Source organism: Sphaerodactylus townsendi, linkage group LG01 (genome assembly GCF_021028975.2).
Source record: "Sphaerodactylus townsendi isolate TG3544 linkage group LG01, MPM_Stown_v2.3, whole genome shotgun sequence".
Lineage (NCBI taxonomy): Eukaryota > Metazoa > Chordata > Lepidosauria > Squamata > Sphaerodactylidae > Sphaerodactylus > Sphaerodactylus townsendi.
Window position 1 is genome coordinate 82040580 of NC_059425.1, and position 20242 is coordinate 82060821.

Consider the following 20242-nt stretch of genomic DNA (forward strand, 5'->3'; position numbering starts at 1 on the left):
CAACTGGAGTATTGGGGGAAACAATGCTTTGTACTAACCAGTGTACTTGTTTTGTTTTTAATTTCTCTGAAAAGATTGTTTGTTGCCTCAGATGGCATGCAGGATTCTTAAAATGATTAGTTCATCCAGTGATTTTTTGATTGATTTGTTCAGGAAGGAAGTACATGAATTTCTTGACCTTGGCAATAATTTGATTGCTGGATCCGTGACACTATTGTTCTGTAAATTATCTTTGCCATTCATATGAAGTTCAACTCAGTTTCAGTAAACAGGATCATTTCATCAAAATCAACTAGGGGATTAAAGTAATCTACTGATGATGATGTGCCAGTCATGGATATTGGTCTAGTGCAATCAAAGCCAGTAGCACAAGTGCTAATGTGGCCTATAAATTAAAAATAATGTTTAACATTTATTGTTTTATCAAATAATTTTTATATTCTTATTACCTACTTTGGCTCCTGAGATGTTCAGGAGAATGGGAAGTATATAAATATTTAAAACACACAAACAAATAGGACAACCTAATTTTAATTAGAGACAGAATTTGATTGCAAGTGAGGTTCACTATGATAAAAATTATTATTATGAACTGGGGAAATTTGATTTGTCAGTTCTGAATCTGGTTGTATTGCTTTGTGAAGATAGAGATTTTGAAATGTGGTGAAAATGATTGGATCGCTTGATTGCTGCATTCAGGGGCAATTTCTTTGTCCAGTAAGCCACCTGGAGGGCAAGAATAGTTTAAGAACAGCATGCCACATAAAGTTGTCAAAAGCCTGGAGAAAAATATTCTGCTCCTTTAATTTAAAATATGCTACTTAAGCTCTTCATGACATGGAGGTAAATAACATCACCCGATATGTAATGACCCATTAAGCCTCCATTAAGGAAACTTCAGATTGGTGGCAATCCTAAGGCCGGATGAGGAAAAGCCCTGCCCTTAGTGACTGTTGTCATCTGTTGCTATAGTTGCTCAACCATGGATTCTGGAAGGTTAGGCTCTCTGCAGCCTCTATAGGGACAGTAGTTTAATGTCAATAGATGAATGTTGCACAGCAGATGTACTGGTGGGAGACCATGGCTTGCAGATCACCTTCCAGTTAACAAGATAATGAGCTACATGGGCTGTTGTCTGACTCACTATTATGCAACTTCATATGCATATGTGTTAATCACAGATTGCTTTCAGTATTGAATTTTAAAGTGGAAAACTTCCATTTAAAATATCAAGCCCAAAGCTTCAGTTAAGTGGCTATATTTTTTTTCTATGTGGTTTGCAATTGCTAGTGCCACTTCTGTCCTCTGGGCTTTTCAGGACTTGGATACATGAAAGAAAGTTATGAATGCTAGTGGGCAGGTCATTCAGTTATTCCATCATTTTTTTTCTGAAGGCATCTAATAATTTGGAATTGTTTATCTTTCTCCTGTGAAATACAGAATTATAAATTTCAGGTTTTGGCCTTTTTTGGAATGCATACAAATTACAATAAAATAATTTGCTTTGTTTCTTTTCTTTTTTGTGTCTAGATGGAGGATGTCATAGCACGTATGCAGGATGAAAAAAATGGGATTCCCATTCGGACAGTTAAAAGCTTTCTATCCAAGATTCCCAGTGTCTTTTCTGGTAAGACTTAAAATCCAATTTGTGTTGTGTTCAATTTGCATTGATTGTAACAGATATGTGCGAGTACTGATACTGAGTTAGCGACCAAGTCATTAGCAAACTAGCTATGTTGGGCTCCATTTCATCTAGTACTAAAATTTGAGGTTTCTCATGGAATTGATGGGCATCACAGGGACAAGGACAGACAAAAGAAATCTACATTCATTTTTTCACACCTGCTGCCACAAGATGTGGTGAGGGTCACTAATGTGCATGATTCTTACAAAGGGTCTACACAGATTAACATGGGCCTATCGGTGTCTATTAACCACAATTAAGAAATTGGGACTCTGTGCTCAGAGGCAGTGTGCCACCAAGAACCAGTTGCTAGGAACCAACTGTAGGGGCCTCTGGGCTGTGCATGTAAGCCTTACAGGGGATTTGGTTGACAATGGAAAATGGGATGATGGACTTTTGCCGTGATCCATCAGGGCTCTTCTGGTGTTCTTTTCCTTCAGTCATACATTAAAATAAATCACTACAGTAAATACAGTAAATACGACAAAATTGTACAGTAAAAATATTTTAATGTATCAGACTTACATATTAAATTGGTTATGCTTTGGAAAGGCATTCAATTTGACTGCTTTCAGTGGCTTTCTATCTAATTGTTGGCATAATTGAATCCTGATGGGCTTTTCTGCCCTTCAAAACTAATCATACTAGCTTTTCTGCCCTTCAAAACTAATCATACTATGCTTAGGTCAAGATCCAAAATAATGTCTGTCTTTTGTATGCCTTACATTTTTATTTCATAAAATTGTAAATCTAAATCACTATGGTTTAGGTCATAGAACAAGAATATTCTGAAATGTTTTAAATGAACAATGTCTTTGCCTTTACCTACTTACTTATGATGCTGTACATTAAAACCCATTAGTCAGAAAACATGATTGAATAGAAGGTTAACTCGTTTTTCTTGCTACTTACATGGAAATGTTTTCCTTTCTGGATTTATTTCAAAACCCAAATTGGGAACAGAATCAGACCACTCAGATCAAAGCAATATAGATGCATTGGGAAAAGACCAACATGGCAGGAGCTTGAACTTGATGGCCATCGTGGTCTCTTGCAACTCTATAGTGTTTCTGCATGGCCAGATTTGCGGGGCTGCATCGGCAGGCTCCGCACAGCCATGCAGCCCCCCCGAGCAGCTTCTTACCTTCTTCCTGGCTTCTGTCGCTCTGAGGGGGCAGGGGACATGCCACCATGGCCAGAGCGACGGCTGCAGCGACAGAGGCCAGGAGGCGTGTCCTCTGGCCTCCCCAAAACGACAGAAGCCAGGGAGAAGGTAAGAAGCCGTTTGGGGGCGGAGCAGGGAATATGCTGGCTTCCACTCACTACCGTTCGCTCGGCAATGGGTGGAAGCCGAAGTATTCTGAAAACCTCGCTCCCCGAGGTTTGAATACATCGTTTGGGGAGGGAAAGAGCGGTGCTGTTTCCCAGGGACGTTTACTCATCTGGCATTGTGACTGCCTGCCATTTCCATCATTTATATAAATTAATAAGCTCAATATTCCCGCCAGTTTCATGAATGTGGTGTTTTTCCTTTTAACAAAAATTTTCTGTGAGGTATCTTCAAAACTGTGCAGACACAATATGAGAATCAGCAATATGCTCAGATTTTGAGCCTCCATAGCTTCAAAGATACCTCACATAATTTTTTTTAAATGGAAAGAACAGTTGTCACTGGAAACACTTTATTTTTCCATGCTATGTGGACAAATAAAGCCGAAACAGTGTTAGTGTAAACCATACCTGAGGTATAGATATTCCTTAGGCTGTTTCTCTTTGTATTCATAATTATTGTGAAGATTCAGAAACATTGCTCTGTCTGTCATTCAATACGTTATTATCTTGCTCTTTGACAAAGGAGCTCCATGGTTCTCTCCTCCTCCATAGTATTATTGCTGCATTCCATATCACTTCTGACAGGAAAGTTGCCATTTAATATCTTAATCATTTGAAACAATCATCAGAGATAATCAAACTGAAGAGTCCCAGTGAGCCTTGGTGTCTGATGCTGATTAGAATATCACTAATAACAAGAGGTACTTGATATATATTGCAGGATTAATTTGCTCAGCTGTGATTACATACAAAATTGTTTTAACTGATGATTAGTGAAGGAAACCTGATATATTAACCATGGAAATGCTGTAGAGCAATGCACTATCATATATGGTTTCAATAAACCAGAACATCTGTGAGGAATGTTTCTGCGGTATTTAAAAATGGTTTTGATGATGGACTTTACAGTTTGTAGAGGCTTTTCCATTGTTAAGATTATCTGAATGAAGGTTTCATAGTTCAGCATAACATTGAAGAATTCACTAAAGGAAAAAACAAACAGCTCTTATAGTATGTTTGGCTTGCCTAGGCAATCTGGATTAATGAAACCTTTCTTTTTATGATCCCGTATTGTTAAATAAAATTATGTATTCTGATTTTGTTTAACCCCAGTCTTTACTGAGTTAAACTTTCCAGAATTTTCTTGTGGATAAGAAAGGGGGAGGGTTAATGATGTTAATGGGGTTTTTGTCAGCTTTGAAGCTTGGAGGGCATACATTTGAATTTAATCATCTAGACACATTCAGAATAGATTAACTGAACCATAATGAAGGCACATTTTTAGTAAATGCTGATTCATTTGCCTGGGCATTCAAAGCCTTCGATGTTTCTTCAGGAAATTATATTGTGAAAACTGTTGCCAGTTATTCAAAGGACTATACATGGTGCTCCATAAGTGCACCTTGGTTTTTCTAAGCTGTTCTTAATGCTGCCGCCTTTCCAAAGTCACTCCTTAGGGTCAGGAAACACCCTGGAGATTAATTAGATACTTGAATGGCACAGAGGGATATGGCTGGGTGGAAATTGGCACTATCACCACATTTGCCTATAAATGTCTGGATTCTGTCCAATACAAAAATCATCAAATAACTTTCTGTCTGAAAAGCTTGACAAACCAAATTAGTGCAAGTTTCATTTGGCTTAAGCTTCTTTGAGTCCCTTTTGGGAGAAGAGTGGACTAAAAATATGTTTTTTAAAAAACAAACTGAGGTATTGGGCATTTCATTTGTACTGGCTGATTATGTACAAGGTGTCTGACCTGCTGCAGGGTGAATGTCCATTGTGGCAATATTTCCTGTATGGATGTATTTCCTCAAGCCCAACTTTCACTTTCTATTATCTCCACAGCAATCAACACCACTTCTAGCAAAATTTCTGCTTTACAACCAGAGTGGGGAAGATTTGCCACTCAGCACAGCTTTGCCCCAGACATCTTCACTCTATCCATGGCCAGCTTCACCCATCCCACTCCCTTGCACTGCCATCTACGTCTTCCCTCTCACCCCCCTTCCATGTTGCTGGCTGCTTCCTGCTTTCTACTTGTCCTGCCAGCATCTTTAGGTAGTCAGCAAGTGGAAGTCAAAGAAAAAAAAGTCCACCACACAGGCTTAGCCAAAACACAACGACCACAAATTCTCATATCGATATCTCGATATAATACTGACAACAGAGAGTGCTTGGCCCTGCTATACACCCAATGTTCCATACATTCAGCTCCCCCCTTTTCTAGGGATGGTGTGAATCCCCCCCACACACTACAGGGGTGGCAGGGAGCGGATGTGGGGAATGTATGGCTTTTTAAAACTTTATTTCAACTTCAAGCATTTGGACCATATTAGATCTATTGAAATAATGATAGATCTAATACAGGAATATCGAAATAACAAGCCTCTCTCTTCTCCTGTGGCAGCAGCAGTGGCAGGATGTGTGTGTGTGTGCGCGCACGTGCGCACACACGTGCAGGGGAGGGGGAGGGGAGAGAATATCAGCTCTAGGACATGGTCCCCTTCTTTAGCAGCACGTGGTCCAGAAAATTGCTTTGTTTCTTTCATTTAGGGGGCATTATTTCTTGGAAAGGGCTACAATATCAATATAACTGCTATATCAGCAATATTGATGTAACAGTAATTTAAAAGCTTTTACAAAGCCAGCAAACTTGAGACCACTGGATGTGATGAAATCTGTGCCTTTAAGAGTGAGGTCCCACCAGGCTGCAGGAGAGAGGAATTTCCTGGTGGGAAGAGAGAGAAACTAAGGGGCAGGAGAGAGGAACTAAGATAAGTGGGGGTGCAGGGGTGGGTTGGGGGTGCAGGGGAAGGGGCACACGTCCAATGCACAGCACACACCCAGCTCCCTTATAGCTCCACCACTGCATGCTCATAATATGCATTAGGATAAGAGTAGACTAATGTGAAACTAGAAAGTTGGCAGAAATAATGGAAACCTGGATTCTCAGCCTTCTTTCTTCAGTCCAGTCCTGCATCTCCACTGGTCTGCTTCTTCTATTTGGATGTTTTATTGACTTCTAAATTTAAATATGTCCAAGATTAAACCCATCATTTTCATCAAGCTCCTATTCCTCAATCACTTTTCAGCTGTGTAAAACTCACCAGTTCCTCTCTATTACATCAACTAAAACTGACACTTACATTTCTTACCTTTGCTTACTGCAGCCCTCTGACCTGACTTACACTTCAGAACTCTTTTCACCTCTGTCCAAAACTCCACTGCGATAATCATTCAGCTTTCTTACAGGTTTGGTCAGGTGAACAGAATCCACTTGGGTGCTTTTCTGTAAGGTTAGGCCTCAAGTCCCTGTGTTAGCTTGGCATCTCTTTCCACTTCCAATACAAATTTTGTGTATTTTCTTTGCAAACTCCCCATAGCTTTTCTTCCCCCTCTCTTTCTGCCTTGACCTTTGCTCCTCCCATTCCCAAACATTTCCTGCACCTTTAAACATTTGTCCTGCTGTTGCTGGACCACCTCCTACATTATGTACATTATCCTTGTTATCCTTTCCTCTTCCACTTCATCCTTCCCTGTGTTGTGTCCTCTACTGTAAAAAATGTAGATCTTATGTTGGCATGCAAGCCCATAGCAAGACAGGGGTGGGCCATTTTTTTTAAAAAAGCTCTACCAGTCATAACTTGTTATCAAAGTCAGTCCAGGTCAAGATGGATGCCACATCTTAATTCTTGGACTTTGGTACTAAGAGGAATCTTCATGACATGCTTTCCCCCTCCCAATAAAATATGAATAACAGTGAACAATGCCTTCCCTGTAAGTGCAGCTGTTTGAATCTGGATAACAACATCACAGCCTCAAGCCTCCATCCCACAAGGGACATACAAACACTCCACACCCTGACTCAATCAGCTCACTGAAGTCTCTTCCTTCCTAACATTAATTTAATCTTCAACCTCCTGACTGACTATCAGGGATCCAGCCAATTTTCTGAGGATGCTTATTATATCAGTCCAAACTCCCTCTGATTGTGAATGCCCCTGGCATTAATTTCATAAACACAGCTCCAATCTCATCAGGAGATGGGTGTACCCAGGATTTAATGCAATCACCCCTTTCCCCAGTGCATTGTTCCTGCCTGGGAATGGAACTTTGCTTTGTTTCCGGGAAGTAGCCCCTCTTATCATTGCCAGAGGGCTAACTTTTTTTGTAACTAGACCTCACAAACTAGGTCCCCTCGCCCTTTGGATCTGGTGCCATCTGGTTCTAGTTCTACTGCGCCCGATGTCATCCTTCTCCTGGTATACAGCACTGGACCTTCTTCTAGATCGGTAAATGTCCCCCCTACCTCAATGCCCTTTTCTGTTCCCATCTATCTTTCACCTCACTATATGTCCTTGAAACTCTGTATGTGTGTGTGTATTTTACTGAATTGTGTGTGTAAAAATTGTTAAACCTTCTAACTTTTGGCTCATGCTGATTTCTAAGGGGAAAGACCTCTGTAAAAACTGATGGGGATCCTGGCCCACCCTCTCTCATTGCACAGTCTGTTCCTGCTAATTCTCCCAACCTAAAGGGAACAGACTGCTCCAATTGCGGTGACACTTATGATTCTTCAATAGTCCTGTTACCACGGAGTAATGAGTTAAGAAATTAAGCCCAAAAAGCTCAAGCCGACAAGGAATAAAATCAATAAAAGTTTTTATTCATGCCAATGAATGGGCAAGCTAGAGTTAGAGGAGCCACACTAAAATGGCTACTGTCTTTTACTTTTATAGGATAGAAGGCAGGTTACAACAAAATGGAAGAAAAGTATACACCCAAAGTAACCTCCTCATCAATCAATCAATCATTTAGAATGGAGGAGATTTTTCTCTTTCCCCAAAACACTTGGGACAGGCTGAAACCCTTATTGGAAGATGTCAGTATTTCGCCCTTTGACGTCTTGTGAACTAAGGCCCTGTCTCACCTTATCAGTATTGTTCTTTGCTGCCCTTTTTTCCAGAAAAAGAGCCTAAACATTTTGCTATGTTCTCAACTCTGTATCAGAAAAGGGCAGCCTCAAGGTACTTGTTAGAGACTGTGAGACCTCAAAAACAACTTAGTCCACAAATTCTGTAGGACTGAGAACAAGGGGCATTCTTCAAGGTTGTTACAATTCTAGTTAGTAACAGTGAAGGAACAATAAGCAAATAGGCCTGTATGAATTCTTTGGTCAGCAGCTTAGTGGTTGCCAACACCCTATTATATAAAAAAGGAAGAACTAATGCGGGGGTAACAGTCTTTCATGTATTACTTATGGGGTTCCCAGAGATCTTAGAAATCCCATAAGTTGGTTCTGCGCCTACAGTCCTGTACACAACCATCGCTCTGTAGAAATAATGATTAAAAAAGCAGTTTCTGTTGGTGCATTTTTATCCCATTCTTCCTGCAAGAAGCTTGAGGTGGCAGACATGGTACTTCCATCCTTCACTTTATCCTCACAACAATCTTGTGAGGGAAGTTAGGCTGAGAGAAAGTGATGGCCCAGGGCCACCCAGTATGTTTCATGGCAAGCTGGGATTTGATCCTGGGCCTCCTTGGTCCTACTCAAACACTGCAACCATGAACAAATACTGGCTTTAAGAGTGTTTCCGTACAGAACTGACATGACAATGTTGGAGCTCACTATATCAGTGAAAAGACTTGCTGACTGTGATTAATAATAGTTTTATGCAGCTTTCATTAAATGAAAAGCCATGTCTTCAGTAATGTTAGTGTGTAGAGATGATTTGGCTCTCCACATTTCATTTTTACAGAGAAGGTATACATTAGCATTGACCATTTAATAGTTTACTTTAAAGCTAGAGACAAGCTGGGATCAAGGGTTACCTGTGTTTTTGGAGAAACCAAATGAAAATGGAAAATGAAATCTCATTAAAAAGACTTTGTTTGATTTATCAGTTCTTCATTTCTTATGATTACTTTCTATTCTATTGGATTGAGCCATCTGGAGCATTTGCAGAAGAGAGAGAGAGAGCAAGAGTACAGTAATGGCAGTCTGAGGCAATTTTGAAAAATTGTCATCACAGACTTAAACATGACTTATTAAAGTGCCTTTTAAAAGTAATCTGCTGTGAAAAGCAGTTGTCTTAACTGTCAGTATCCATTAACCAGACAGTATAATAATGCTCTTCCCCCCACATTTTACTGGTAGCTGCTAAAAATCAAGGGCTAGTGCAGACTGAAAAGATAATTTTGAAACTTTCTGAACTGTCATTAGCTGGAACATAATCATGGCTAGACTGTATGTGAATTGCTGTTCATTCATAGAGATTCAATTTAAGTTACATTTCTTGCCCTTTTCCTAAATGAGGGTTTTTGTCTCAGCTTGTTCCTGTGGAAATCGGCACAGATGAATAAAAATTTTACAAAGTGTTTTAATTCTGTTCTGTTTTGAGGAAAGGTATGTTATTACCAGAGAAAAACATGTCTGGTTTTTAATTTCCATTTTTTAATCGTTATAAATAGAACACATAAGAATAAAGAAAAAGGAAAGAGAATTAACAACCTTATCCAATTGTGATTACTCTCTGAGGCAAGAAATATGCATGTGTACTTCTAATATATTAAACAGTGATGATAACAGTTATGAACACTAAATGATGATATAATAATGGAAACTAGAGTGATTATTCTAATATTCCTGAAATCATTAATTACCCTGTCTAATACTTTATAAACCCAATACTGTAAAACAATACTGTACTGTTAAACAATATTGTAAAGTAAATAAGAATATAAAATAGATTTAAAAGAAACTTGCAGTGGCAATTGTTATAATTCATTTCTAAAAATACTCCCCAAAACTAAATGGAATTATTCTTTTACGATGTTTTCATAATATGTTTGTTTTCTCCCTTTATAACACATTTTCAGTACAATATATAAAGAATATTACAAATAATTCCTATATATCCACTTCATTCTTCCCTGTGTTGTGTCCCGTGATGTGTACAAGAAATAGTACAAATAATATTCTTTCCATTTATCTTTAAATTCTTGAATTGGTCTTTTGTTCATTAATTTTGCCATTACTGCATATTCAGTTGATTTATTTTCCTAGTCTTCCTGGGATGGATACTTTTCTGCTTTCCATTGTGCTGTGAATATTACTCTGGCTCCTGTTATCATGTATCTAAACAGAATTTATAGAATCTTCCCACACATTTTTCTGTGTCACGCTGAAGTAATAATTTACAGATTTGTTTTAATAATATCACCTTTTCAAATTCAGTTCCTTATTATGCCTCTTCCTGTGTGAACACCCCTTTTTAAATCTTGAAACTAGCTGAAAATATAGTAGCCATTGTACCTCTTTGCCTTCATTCTTTACATTTTTCCAAGATTTAATTTTTCATTGAGAATCTCCATATGTTGTGAAGTCATTATTTTCCCTTACATGCTTATCATACTATGCCTGTATGGGGGACATTACTGGGGATATTGGAGGAGTTATTCTTCTCTGGTGGAATCCCTGTATATAAATAGGTAACAATTGAAATTAAAAGTTGAGTTTTGGCAGTACATTCATTTTTATTGTAGCAATTCTTCCCAGTCATGAGATTTATTTATTTTTACCTTAGACCCCCTCTGAAGGTATCTTCACCCACATTGGTTTGCAATTATCTTTAAATAGTGTATTATTTTGCCCAGTCAAGGTTATTCTCAAACATTTAACTGGGTTTGTTGTTATTACACATCCTGTAGTCCTTCTAATATATTTCTCTTCCTGCTTTGTTAGAAATTCAAATTATTGCTGTCTTCTTCCTTTTGATTTTATAGAGTGAAAAAGAATAATCATGTTGATGCTTACTTCTGTAGTTCCCAGTTTCTTTCTAATGCACATTTCACATTTATCCGTTATACTGGTGGCATGCCGTGCTGTAACTAGTCATTTCAACAGCCAGTGCAGGCTCCAAACACACCCACTCCCACACACATGGTGCTAGTATTGATTCCCGAAGGTGGGGAAAGGTAAATATATTCCTTACCTTCCCCACCTTTCCCCACCTTCAGGAATCAATACTAACACCAGTTAAGAAAGGTTATGAACCTTCAAGTGTACTGCTGCAGGTATTCCAAGTTCATATTTCCAAGATTAAACTGCTCCTGCTCAAGAGTTATTTCCAAAACAAAACAAAACAAGACTCTGATGGGTGTTCCTGTGACCTGGTTCCACTTCCCCACCTTCATCACTGACAGTAATCAGTAGTTTAATACAATTTATTGTGCTATGTGCAGACATGAGGCCAATGAGAAGCTTTAGTGGAGATTCTCTAACGGCCTGCTGCCCTCACTGTCGTTTCTGAACAAGAGAGCAAACATTTCACCACACAGGGGTCAGTGTTACATGATCTTGGATGGTTGCTCTGTACCCCTGTGCAAGTTGTATCCAGAGTCCTTTGTTCCCCATCCTTGTTACATTGTTGAGGGAGTCATTTGTTTAAAGCAGCTCCCAGATCAACTGGGCTAGTCTTACCATTCACAAAGAAATCCCAAAATGTGAGCTGCTTTATGCAAATAACTTATTTGACAGAAAAGCACCCAAGTGGATTCTGTTCATGGTAGCATCATAACAGTCTTTACATTGCCTTGCTTAACCTATACACTTGTTACTCTTGAATAATTGAGTTGTCAGGCAGTTTCAGAGGGTAAGGAGAAGACTTAGGGAGAAGATTTTATAGCTAGTGGGTGACAGATCTAAAGGTTCTGTCTTGTGCACTCAGCCCCTTCTCCTCTGACAAAGCCTGTTCCTGCAGTAGAGAACCAGCAGCCAGCCTTGAGACCTTTCCTTGGAGGCAGTCCTTCAGGTACCATAGTCCCCTAACCCTTAAGGCTTTGGATTGGATGTGAAAACAAGCTGGAAGATGGTACAGTTGACATAACTGGTTACATGTGCTCATCACAGTGAATCTAGCTGCAGCATTTTGAACCGTTGAAATTTCCACACTCTTTAAAAGCAGCCTGAGGTGTGTGACAGTATGCAAAGAATTCAGAAGCAAACATATCAAGTAATATCATGATGAGATTCCAGATTATTTAGTAAAGCACTGCTAGGAATGGACCTCCCAGTGGCAGTTAGGTGCAGAAGAAATCAGCCTTAACATATTTTTGCACTTGGGACACTGCAGAAAGATATGTTGTTAGTGCAGCCAAAGTAATTTTTAGGCGCCTGTCATTTCAAGTGATTTTGTTTAGTAAAACGGAGGCTGAAAGAATAGCTGTTTGACTCCTGGCTTTTAAATTTGCCATGGCAACAGGATTTTTAAACATTGTCCACATTGGCAGAACAATTCAAGGTGCAACTGAACAGAACAAAATGACTCTGACAAAGAATAGTTTTCTCTCTTTTTTTGCATTTCATTATTTTATTATTTTTTGGATTTCATTATTGACGTCAGCCACTGGCCTCTTTGGTATATTCATAGACAGAACAGGATTGTCATTTCTAGTCAGAAGGAGCTCAGCAAGCCTCCCTGTTAGACACTAACCAATTTCCTGGTGGCACCTGGAGATCTCTCACTATTACAACTGGTCTCTAGGTAATCAAAATCAGTTCTCCTGGAGGAAATTTATGCTTTGGATGGTAGATTGTATGGGATTATACCCTGTGAGGTCCCTCCCCTCCCCTTCCACCCCTCAAATATCCAGGTATTTCCCAACCCAGAGCTGGCAACCCTACTCCTTGCATCAGTAACCCTCTTCCTACACTATACTACTCTCATCACAAGTAAGTTTTTTTGTGCTTGAGAAAGGAAAGGGAGAGCCAGACAGAAGTGCTGGGACCTATCTCATTGGACTTCCCTTACAGAAGATCGTTGGCCATTGTTAATCATCTTCATCGTGAGGAATCCTAATAACTTCCCAGAATACCCAAACTTCCTAGAACAAAGTTTAAAAACCACTGCTCCAGTGAGTGCAGGTATAGCTTGAAATGGAGAATAAAAGATAAAGCATAATTGTTATATGCACCACTCCTGGCAATTCAGTGCAGCTCCCAGGAAAACAACATGCCAGAAGGAATTTAGCTTAGGAAAAAAAACACCAGGAGATCTAAAAATAATCAATCCAATCATCATTTTAATTCTGTGGGTAATATCATGGATTCATGGAAGGCATTGCATTAGTGATGTTACTGTAAGAGTGAAGAAGGCTAATTAATATAATAACCCCAAGTACTAGCCAGGGCTGACACTGCTTAGCTTTTGAGGAGTGACAAAATTCAGCTAGCCTGGACTAACTAGATCAGTGTCATGAGCTGACTGTCAAGGATGGACAGAAGACAGGATGCAGCTGATAGATATTTACTGCAGGTTAAACACAGGTGAGAAATGTCTCCTAAGGCACCTGGGACAGCCAGGCTTGCTGAATTTAGAGTTCAATCCCAAGAGAACCAGTAAGCAAGCTCTCACCAGTCCACCAGGATGCGTCACAATGCAAAACACACAGGAAATACAAAAGAGCAGGTCCAGGGGGGGCAAAGTCCAACGGTGCGGCAAGTACTCAGAAAGCAGGCTTTTTCCTAAGGCAATCCACGGAGACCGAAGCAGAGTAGCCCGTCACGAGTGGGTGACGGAGTACCCCACTATCTACCAAATGATGCACCGGCTGTGAGCTGTCTCTTATCAGCATGAGGGCGGAAATGCTGGAGGAATGTTGCTTCAGAGAGCTGGTCCTGCTAGTAGCTTACAAATGACGAACAGCCAGTTGAGCTGACTGTCTACGCTCAGCCAATTCAAGGCATAACCATTGGCGACGGTGCTCTAAAGGGGTGGGTGAACTGGGAGGACTTTTTGCTTGGGGTACTGAGGGTGGACTCTGAGAAAGTCCTAACTTCAAGGGCCGCACAGAGGACTCTGGATCAGCAGCTGGTTCATCCTCTTCTGATGAACAGCTGCTCTCACGCTTCCACTCCTGAAACATCCCTTCACTGTCAGTGAGGGGATTAACAGGGTGTGAGGTAGGCTGTTTTCGTCTTCGCTGTCTGATACAGAGGGAGAACTGATCATGACAATCAGAATGGCAAACAGAAGTTAAGAATCCTATTTTGTTATTGAAAGTCTACTCTGCTGTTACCAGTTCTTTGAATATTTGCTATCTTGCTGCCCGGCATTTTATTGCACGTTATTAGGTCTTATCAGGCTTTATTTGGCTTATTTGAGAGCCAGCATGGTGCAGTGGTTAAGAGCAGTAGACTCTAATCTGGTGATCCTAGTTTGTTTTCCCATTCTTCCACATGAAGCCTGCTGGGCTAGTCACAGTTCTTTCAAAACTCTCTCCATTCCACCTACCTCAAAAGGTGTCTTTTGTGGGGTGAGGCAGGAAGACAATTGTAAGCCACTTTGAGGGCGGATATCATTGGGGTTTTAATTATGTTTTAATTATGCATTGTAACTAAGTTGTAATGTTTTAATTATGCAGTGTAACTAATTTGAAGCCACAGAGAAGGACAGAATAGAAATATTTTAATAAATAAATAAAATAAAGTCAATAACTTTTCATATAAGTGGCGCATGCAACAGTGCCATGACAAATGCCCCTTTTTTCCATTTTTCATGTCTGGCAATATGGGCTAGGTGGGAGACCTCACTATTGGAAACTTGTCGCTCTGAGCTGAGCTGCAACTCTCTGAGCTGGGAACTCCCAGGCCATTTGGTGGAACAACTCCCAAGATCCTGAGGGCCTTCTATAAGTCTACAGTCCCAAGTACCCTTTGTGGGATTTCACTGCAAAGCTTATTTATCTGAGTTTCCAGTGTTCATAGTTCTGCTGAAAACTGTGAACCAACCTTCTTGGAGCTGAAGAAGAAAATGCTTCTTCCAGTCTTCTTATGGAGCCCAAATCAATCTTGTGTGAGTGTTCCAGGACCATTGACGTCATTGCTGCACAAGCTTGTCTCCTGCCACAGTTTCTCTCTTTAAACATCTACGTTCAGGTGCAAGATGCTATAAATAGAGACTCAAACCTGTACCAAGCGGTTCTCATAACCTTTATAGAAAAAGATGCCTTTAGGCAAGCACAGAAAAACTAGTGGTCTTAAAAACCTTGCAGAGAATGTTTTAAATGTGTGCAAATTACCTACTTTATTACAATGAATATGTGCACAGTGGAGTATTTCCTTTGCCCTGAAATTACTATGCCCTGCTTATTTCTACAATAATGCATGGTAGAAATAGAATCTAACTTCACCCAAGCAGATCTAATCACATTTCTGAAATAAAATGTCTAATGACTTTCCCCCGTTTCTCGGTTTGTTTATTGATGGATTGGTTTTTGTTGATGCTGATCCCTATCCAGCGGCAGTAGGTAGCTGAATGGGATAGCGACAGCACAGATGCCATTAAACACTTTTCCTGCTATGGTTCCAAGGAACATGGGATTAGTAAATGCAAAGATGGTACATTAAAAACAGATTAATAAATTTGCCACTCTTTCTACATTAGCAATCATAATTGTTTTTGTCATTAAGATATAGAATTCTGTACTATTAAATGTAACTGACATTAAGAATACAGAAGGCTTAAATATAAGCTGGACATTTACTAGTTTTGCAAGCCTATAATTAATTATGGAGGGGCTGTGTCTAAAGGGGAGGGGGATCTACTGGTGAGAGTAGTGCTGGGCTGAGCTGGTGGATTTGCCCTCCCTGGGGCACTTGCCCTGGCAGAGGGGTAAATCTGTCAGCAGATGGCTGCTGCGGCCCTCTCCAGTGGTGGAATGCAGCACTGGATACTGTACCAGCATCCCTGTGCCTTTGTCACTGCTGCTGGCATCACGGGGGCAGTCTTGGGCCATGGCCAGGGGAGGAACCAATGCTAGTCAGCTTCCACCCCTGCTTCGCCACCAGACACACCAGCATCCAGTTCCTGGACTTGTGCCACCTTTTTGGTGGCATAAGTTCCTGAGAGTCCTATGGAGGGCTTTAGGGTGGCAGGGTTTTTTTTCCTTTTTGACTCCCCAGACTTCCAGAAAGCACTCCTGGGAACTGCGGGGTGCTGTGGCTGGGTGCCCCACCATTTGGATGGGGCTGTTAGTGGGAGAGTGTCTGCTTGGCTTGCAGAAGATTCCAGGCTCAAACCCCGGCACCTCCAGTTAGAGAGATCAGGCAATAGGTGATATGAAAACCTCTGGAGAGCCACTGCCAGTCTGAGTAGACAGTACTGACACTGATGGAACACACACACACACACACACACACACACACACACACACACACACCAGGCTCAGATCTCCATTGTATTGTTTTACAAATCGTTTATGAAGGATGGTCATAATCTGAGACAATTAACTATGATAACTGGATTTATCCATATTCAAAGTGCCTTTCAGTGCCAAATGCTTGCTGGGAAAGCCGTTACTTTCCTGGCCTGTTTGTGTATTTTCCAGAGGCATCTGGCTGGCTGTTGTCAGAAATGGCATACCGAATTAGATGGATCTTTATACTAAGCCAGCATGTTACTGCTCACATCATGAGGACAGAGATGTAGAACCTCATGCTTTGATGGTGTAAATGAAGGCTGAAACTGAGATTAGAAAAGTTGATGTCATATTTACACAGCGGAGAGGGTAAAGTATACTATAGAGGGAATCCGAACATGAGAATTGCCTTGCTGGTTCTGACCAACAATGTGGTTAGTCCATCCCTTGATCCAAATTACACGCACTGGATGGAGGTTATACTTCTGAGTAGCAGTGTGAACAAGATCTTGGGGTATGGATGGTCTCAATACGAGCAGCCAGTGTGATGCAGCGACAAAAAAGGCTAACACAATCTTGGGGTGTATCAACAGAGGAATAGCATCCAAATCGTAAGATGTCTTAGTCCCATTGTACACCACATTGATTAGGCTAAACCTGGAGTACTGTGTTCAGTTCTGGGGGTCACACTTCAAAAATGATATGGACAGAATGGAGTGGGTGCAGAGAAGAGCGACAAGGATGATCAGGAGCCTGGAGATCAAGCCCTATGAGGAAAGTCTGAGGGACTTGGAGAAAAATTGCTGTCACTTAGAGGAGGATAGAGAGCTGTTCCTGTTGGCAGCAGATGAAGGAACTCACAATAATGGGTTCAAATCACACGTGGATCAGTAGTGGCTGGATACTAGGGGGAAAATTGTATGATAAGAGTTGTTCAGCAGTAGAATCTGCTGCCTAGGGAGGTGGTTAGTTCCCCCTCAGTGTCAGTCTTCAAACAGCAACTGGCTGAACATTTGTCAGAGATGCTTTAGGCTGATCCTGCATTGAGTGGGGTTTGAACTAGATGGCCTGTATGGCCCATTACAATTCTATCATTCTATCTCAGTGGGCTAGATCACATTGGTCTTTCAGGACACATTTCCCCTCTGATGCTCCCATTTGATTTGCTTTTGTTTTGTCTTCATTTTGGCTGTGTGAGGTTTTATACTTTTGAAAGAACTCTGGCAGTTGATAGGTCTATTTGTGGCAGGTGTAGCATAATGAATTCTTGGATGCATACTTTTTTTAGATGGAATTGTTCTGTGAGGGTCCGAAATATGCCTTACTATGCCTTCCTAAGCAGAGGATATCCGTTGACTTCAAGGTACTAAGAAGGGTGTAATTCTGGTTAGATCGGCACTGTCAATCATGTCAAAGCAGTCTTAAGCACTTCATTGGGTTCATTATGTTCATTATGTTCAATAAGACTAAGCATATTTAACCTTTCTGGAATGCTTATTGAAGCAAAAATTGAGGGCAAATACCTTTATAATTTTTTCCTAAGTTTTAGAACTACTTATCATAATTATCCAACTATAACAATTAGATTTTTTTTATTTACGAATTTGGTTTAATAGGCTGCCCCTCACCTTGGGGTGGTTTACAACATGGTTCAATTACAATAAATAACCATTTCATACATAAAACCAAAAATTAACACTTCATCATGAAAAAGTCCACTAATTCATCCTGACTTCTAGCTTTGCTCACTGGCATCCACTTCTTCCTTGTACCACCAGTCTGTGATACGTTGGGATTCAATCTGAGGTAAGCACACAATACAGCAAATGAATGGTCTAAACTGCCCAAATCTGTAAATATTATACTGGATGCTGTCTTATGAAGATCATTTGGTGAGAATAGTGCAGTCATGCAGCCATTGATTGTCTGTAGCACAAAGCACAACGTGTACCAATTCAGCAATAAATGGCAATATAATCTTTGCAGAATTATTCTGTGGATTCAGTATGTTATAGAATATTGATAGTTTCTTATCACATCCGCATTTTTGGAGCCAATGTAGAACTTTCAATAAAAAGTTTTGGAGTGGGGTATTTTTTGAGAATGGAGCTTGTAATTAGTTCCTCAATTACAATTCAGGATGGGGGGATTCACTCATTCATAATTTGTACTTATTCATAGTAATTTGAGGTCCACCCTTATCCTCCCACACCCTTTTAAAACTGCTGAAATAAATATGGGGCAGATATAAAAAACTACCATTCTGTTGTAGGGCAAATTCAGTTTGAAGAAGTTTAGATAAACAACTTGGAAGGGAAAGGACTATCAATAGAGATGAAACTGAGATCTCATTTTGCCTTAGAGGACAAAGTGTGCAAGGAGTTTGCCCTCTGCTTAGACATTTGCTGTGCTCTTGCACAAATGTCTTCAGTTACATCTCTAAATATAGAGAAGCTTTAGATAATTCTGTTCACAAAAGCCACCCAAAAGCCAGGGGAGGGGGGGGAATAATCAAACTCAATCTGTTCTGCTGCCATATGACCGTTATAAGTTTCAGGTGGGTCAAAGTAAGTTAGACAGAGGAGAAGAGAGCAAGCTCCAGAGGACGTCAGCTAAATGCGCAACTAACATTGGATTAACAGCCAGATTTGATCCCAGTGGATTTTGCTCGTGTTTCATGGCCATTTGGACAGGGGAGGAAGTGCCAAAAATCCTGCTAGTGTGCTACCCTCTAGGATGAGTCTGTTTTCTCCTCTGCTTGTAAGTCCTTACTCTAGGCATGGACAGAGGTGTGAGGTGAGGGTTCTTAGTCCATATTTCATAGCTTGAAGTCTGTTTTAATTTGAAATGATTAGCATTTAATCCAGTTATTGAGTTTGTTGAGTTTGGTTGTGGAGAAAGGCAGTTTAAAGATGGCCTCTAAATAAATAAACTTAGGCCGTTTCCGCACGAATGCGGAAGCGGCCGGGTCGGCGTTTCCGACTCCGCCCCGACGATGCTGGGACCGTCCGCATGGACGGTCCGGGAAAGAGCCGGGCAGCCCGAGAGCATACAGAGCGCTGGCGCTCGAGCCCGACCCGGCATGTCCCAGACGCTCCTCGCGTGCAGCCGAGGCCTGGGGACACGCCCCCTGGCCCTGCACGCCTGCTCCAGCAGCGCAGGGCAGGGGGCGTGGCCCCAGGCCTCGGCGACGCGCCGGAGGCCCGGGGACAAGGTAAGTGCCGGGTGGGGGAGGCGTCTCAAAGCCACTGCCGGTCGCTCGGCAGCGGCTTTGAGGTGGCGTTTCCCCAACAAGAGCGCTTCCGAGCGCTCTGGGGAAACGCCGGCTTCGTGGCGGTTGGGCGGCACGAGGGCGGCACGGCTGCGATGCAGCTGCGCCCCCTGTGCAAATGGCGGCCTGGAGACGGCGTTTTTGCCGTCTCCAGGACGCCATTAAATGCCCGTGCGGAAACGGCCTTAGTTCATATTTTGTCTGATGAAACTAAGCAAGGGTAAGTTTTTGTACATTTCTTATTCCTAACAAATAGTAGTGAAGTAAAAGGCAGACAACCTCCTAATAAAAATGTATTTGTGTGAAAAAATCTTTAACATGGGATTTAAGTACCTATGTGCTTATTTTGTATTTTATTTTAATTTTGAACATAGACCCAGGTATATTCAGCACAGCCCAATTGATGCTGACATCACATTCTACCCTTGGTATTCAGCCCAGTTCAGATTGTATCTGTTGGAGTCTGCATCCACAAGATCTACCCAGAACCGCTGTGAAAAATAACAACTCCTTTGCACTATTCACTTGTTCATGACACTTGCGTGTCTCCTACAACATAAATGCAGTCTTTGATTTGACAGTTACTTCACCGAAGGAAAACAGTTGGATGAGACAGCAAATTTCATATACTGGAAATAAAGCATCCTGTGTTAGAATAAGGGACAGTTTGATTAACTAGATCAGAATATGTGGTGTGGTATCCACCAGTGTGTAATAGGTAGACTGTTGGACTATGACTAAGGAGGTACAGG

The 20242-nt window shown here is 41.0% G+C and overlaps 1 protein-coding gene across 13 annotated transcripts in view; it reads left to right on the forward strand.

Annotated features, from left to right (window-relative positions):
• Positions 1-20242, forward strand: part of RGS7 (regulator of G protein signaling 7) — a 228464-nt gene that overhangs the window by 111566 nt on the left and 96656 nt on the right. For all 13 annotated transcript variants that reach the window (XM_048485428.1, XM_048485436.1, XM_048485443.1 and 10 more), the window contains one exon: positions 1531-1627. In XM_048485428.1, the coding sequence (XP_048341385.1) occupies positions 1531-1627 (97 nt within the window). The remainder of the gene's footprint in view (positions 1-1530; positions 1628-20242) is intronic.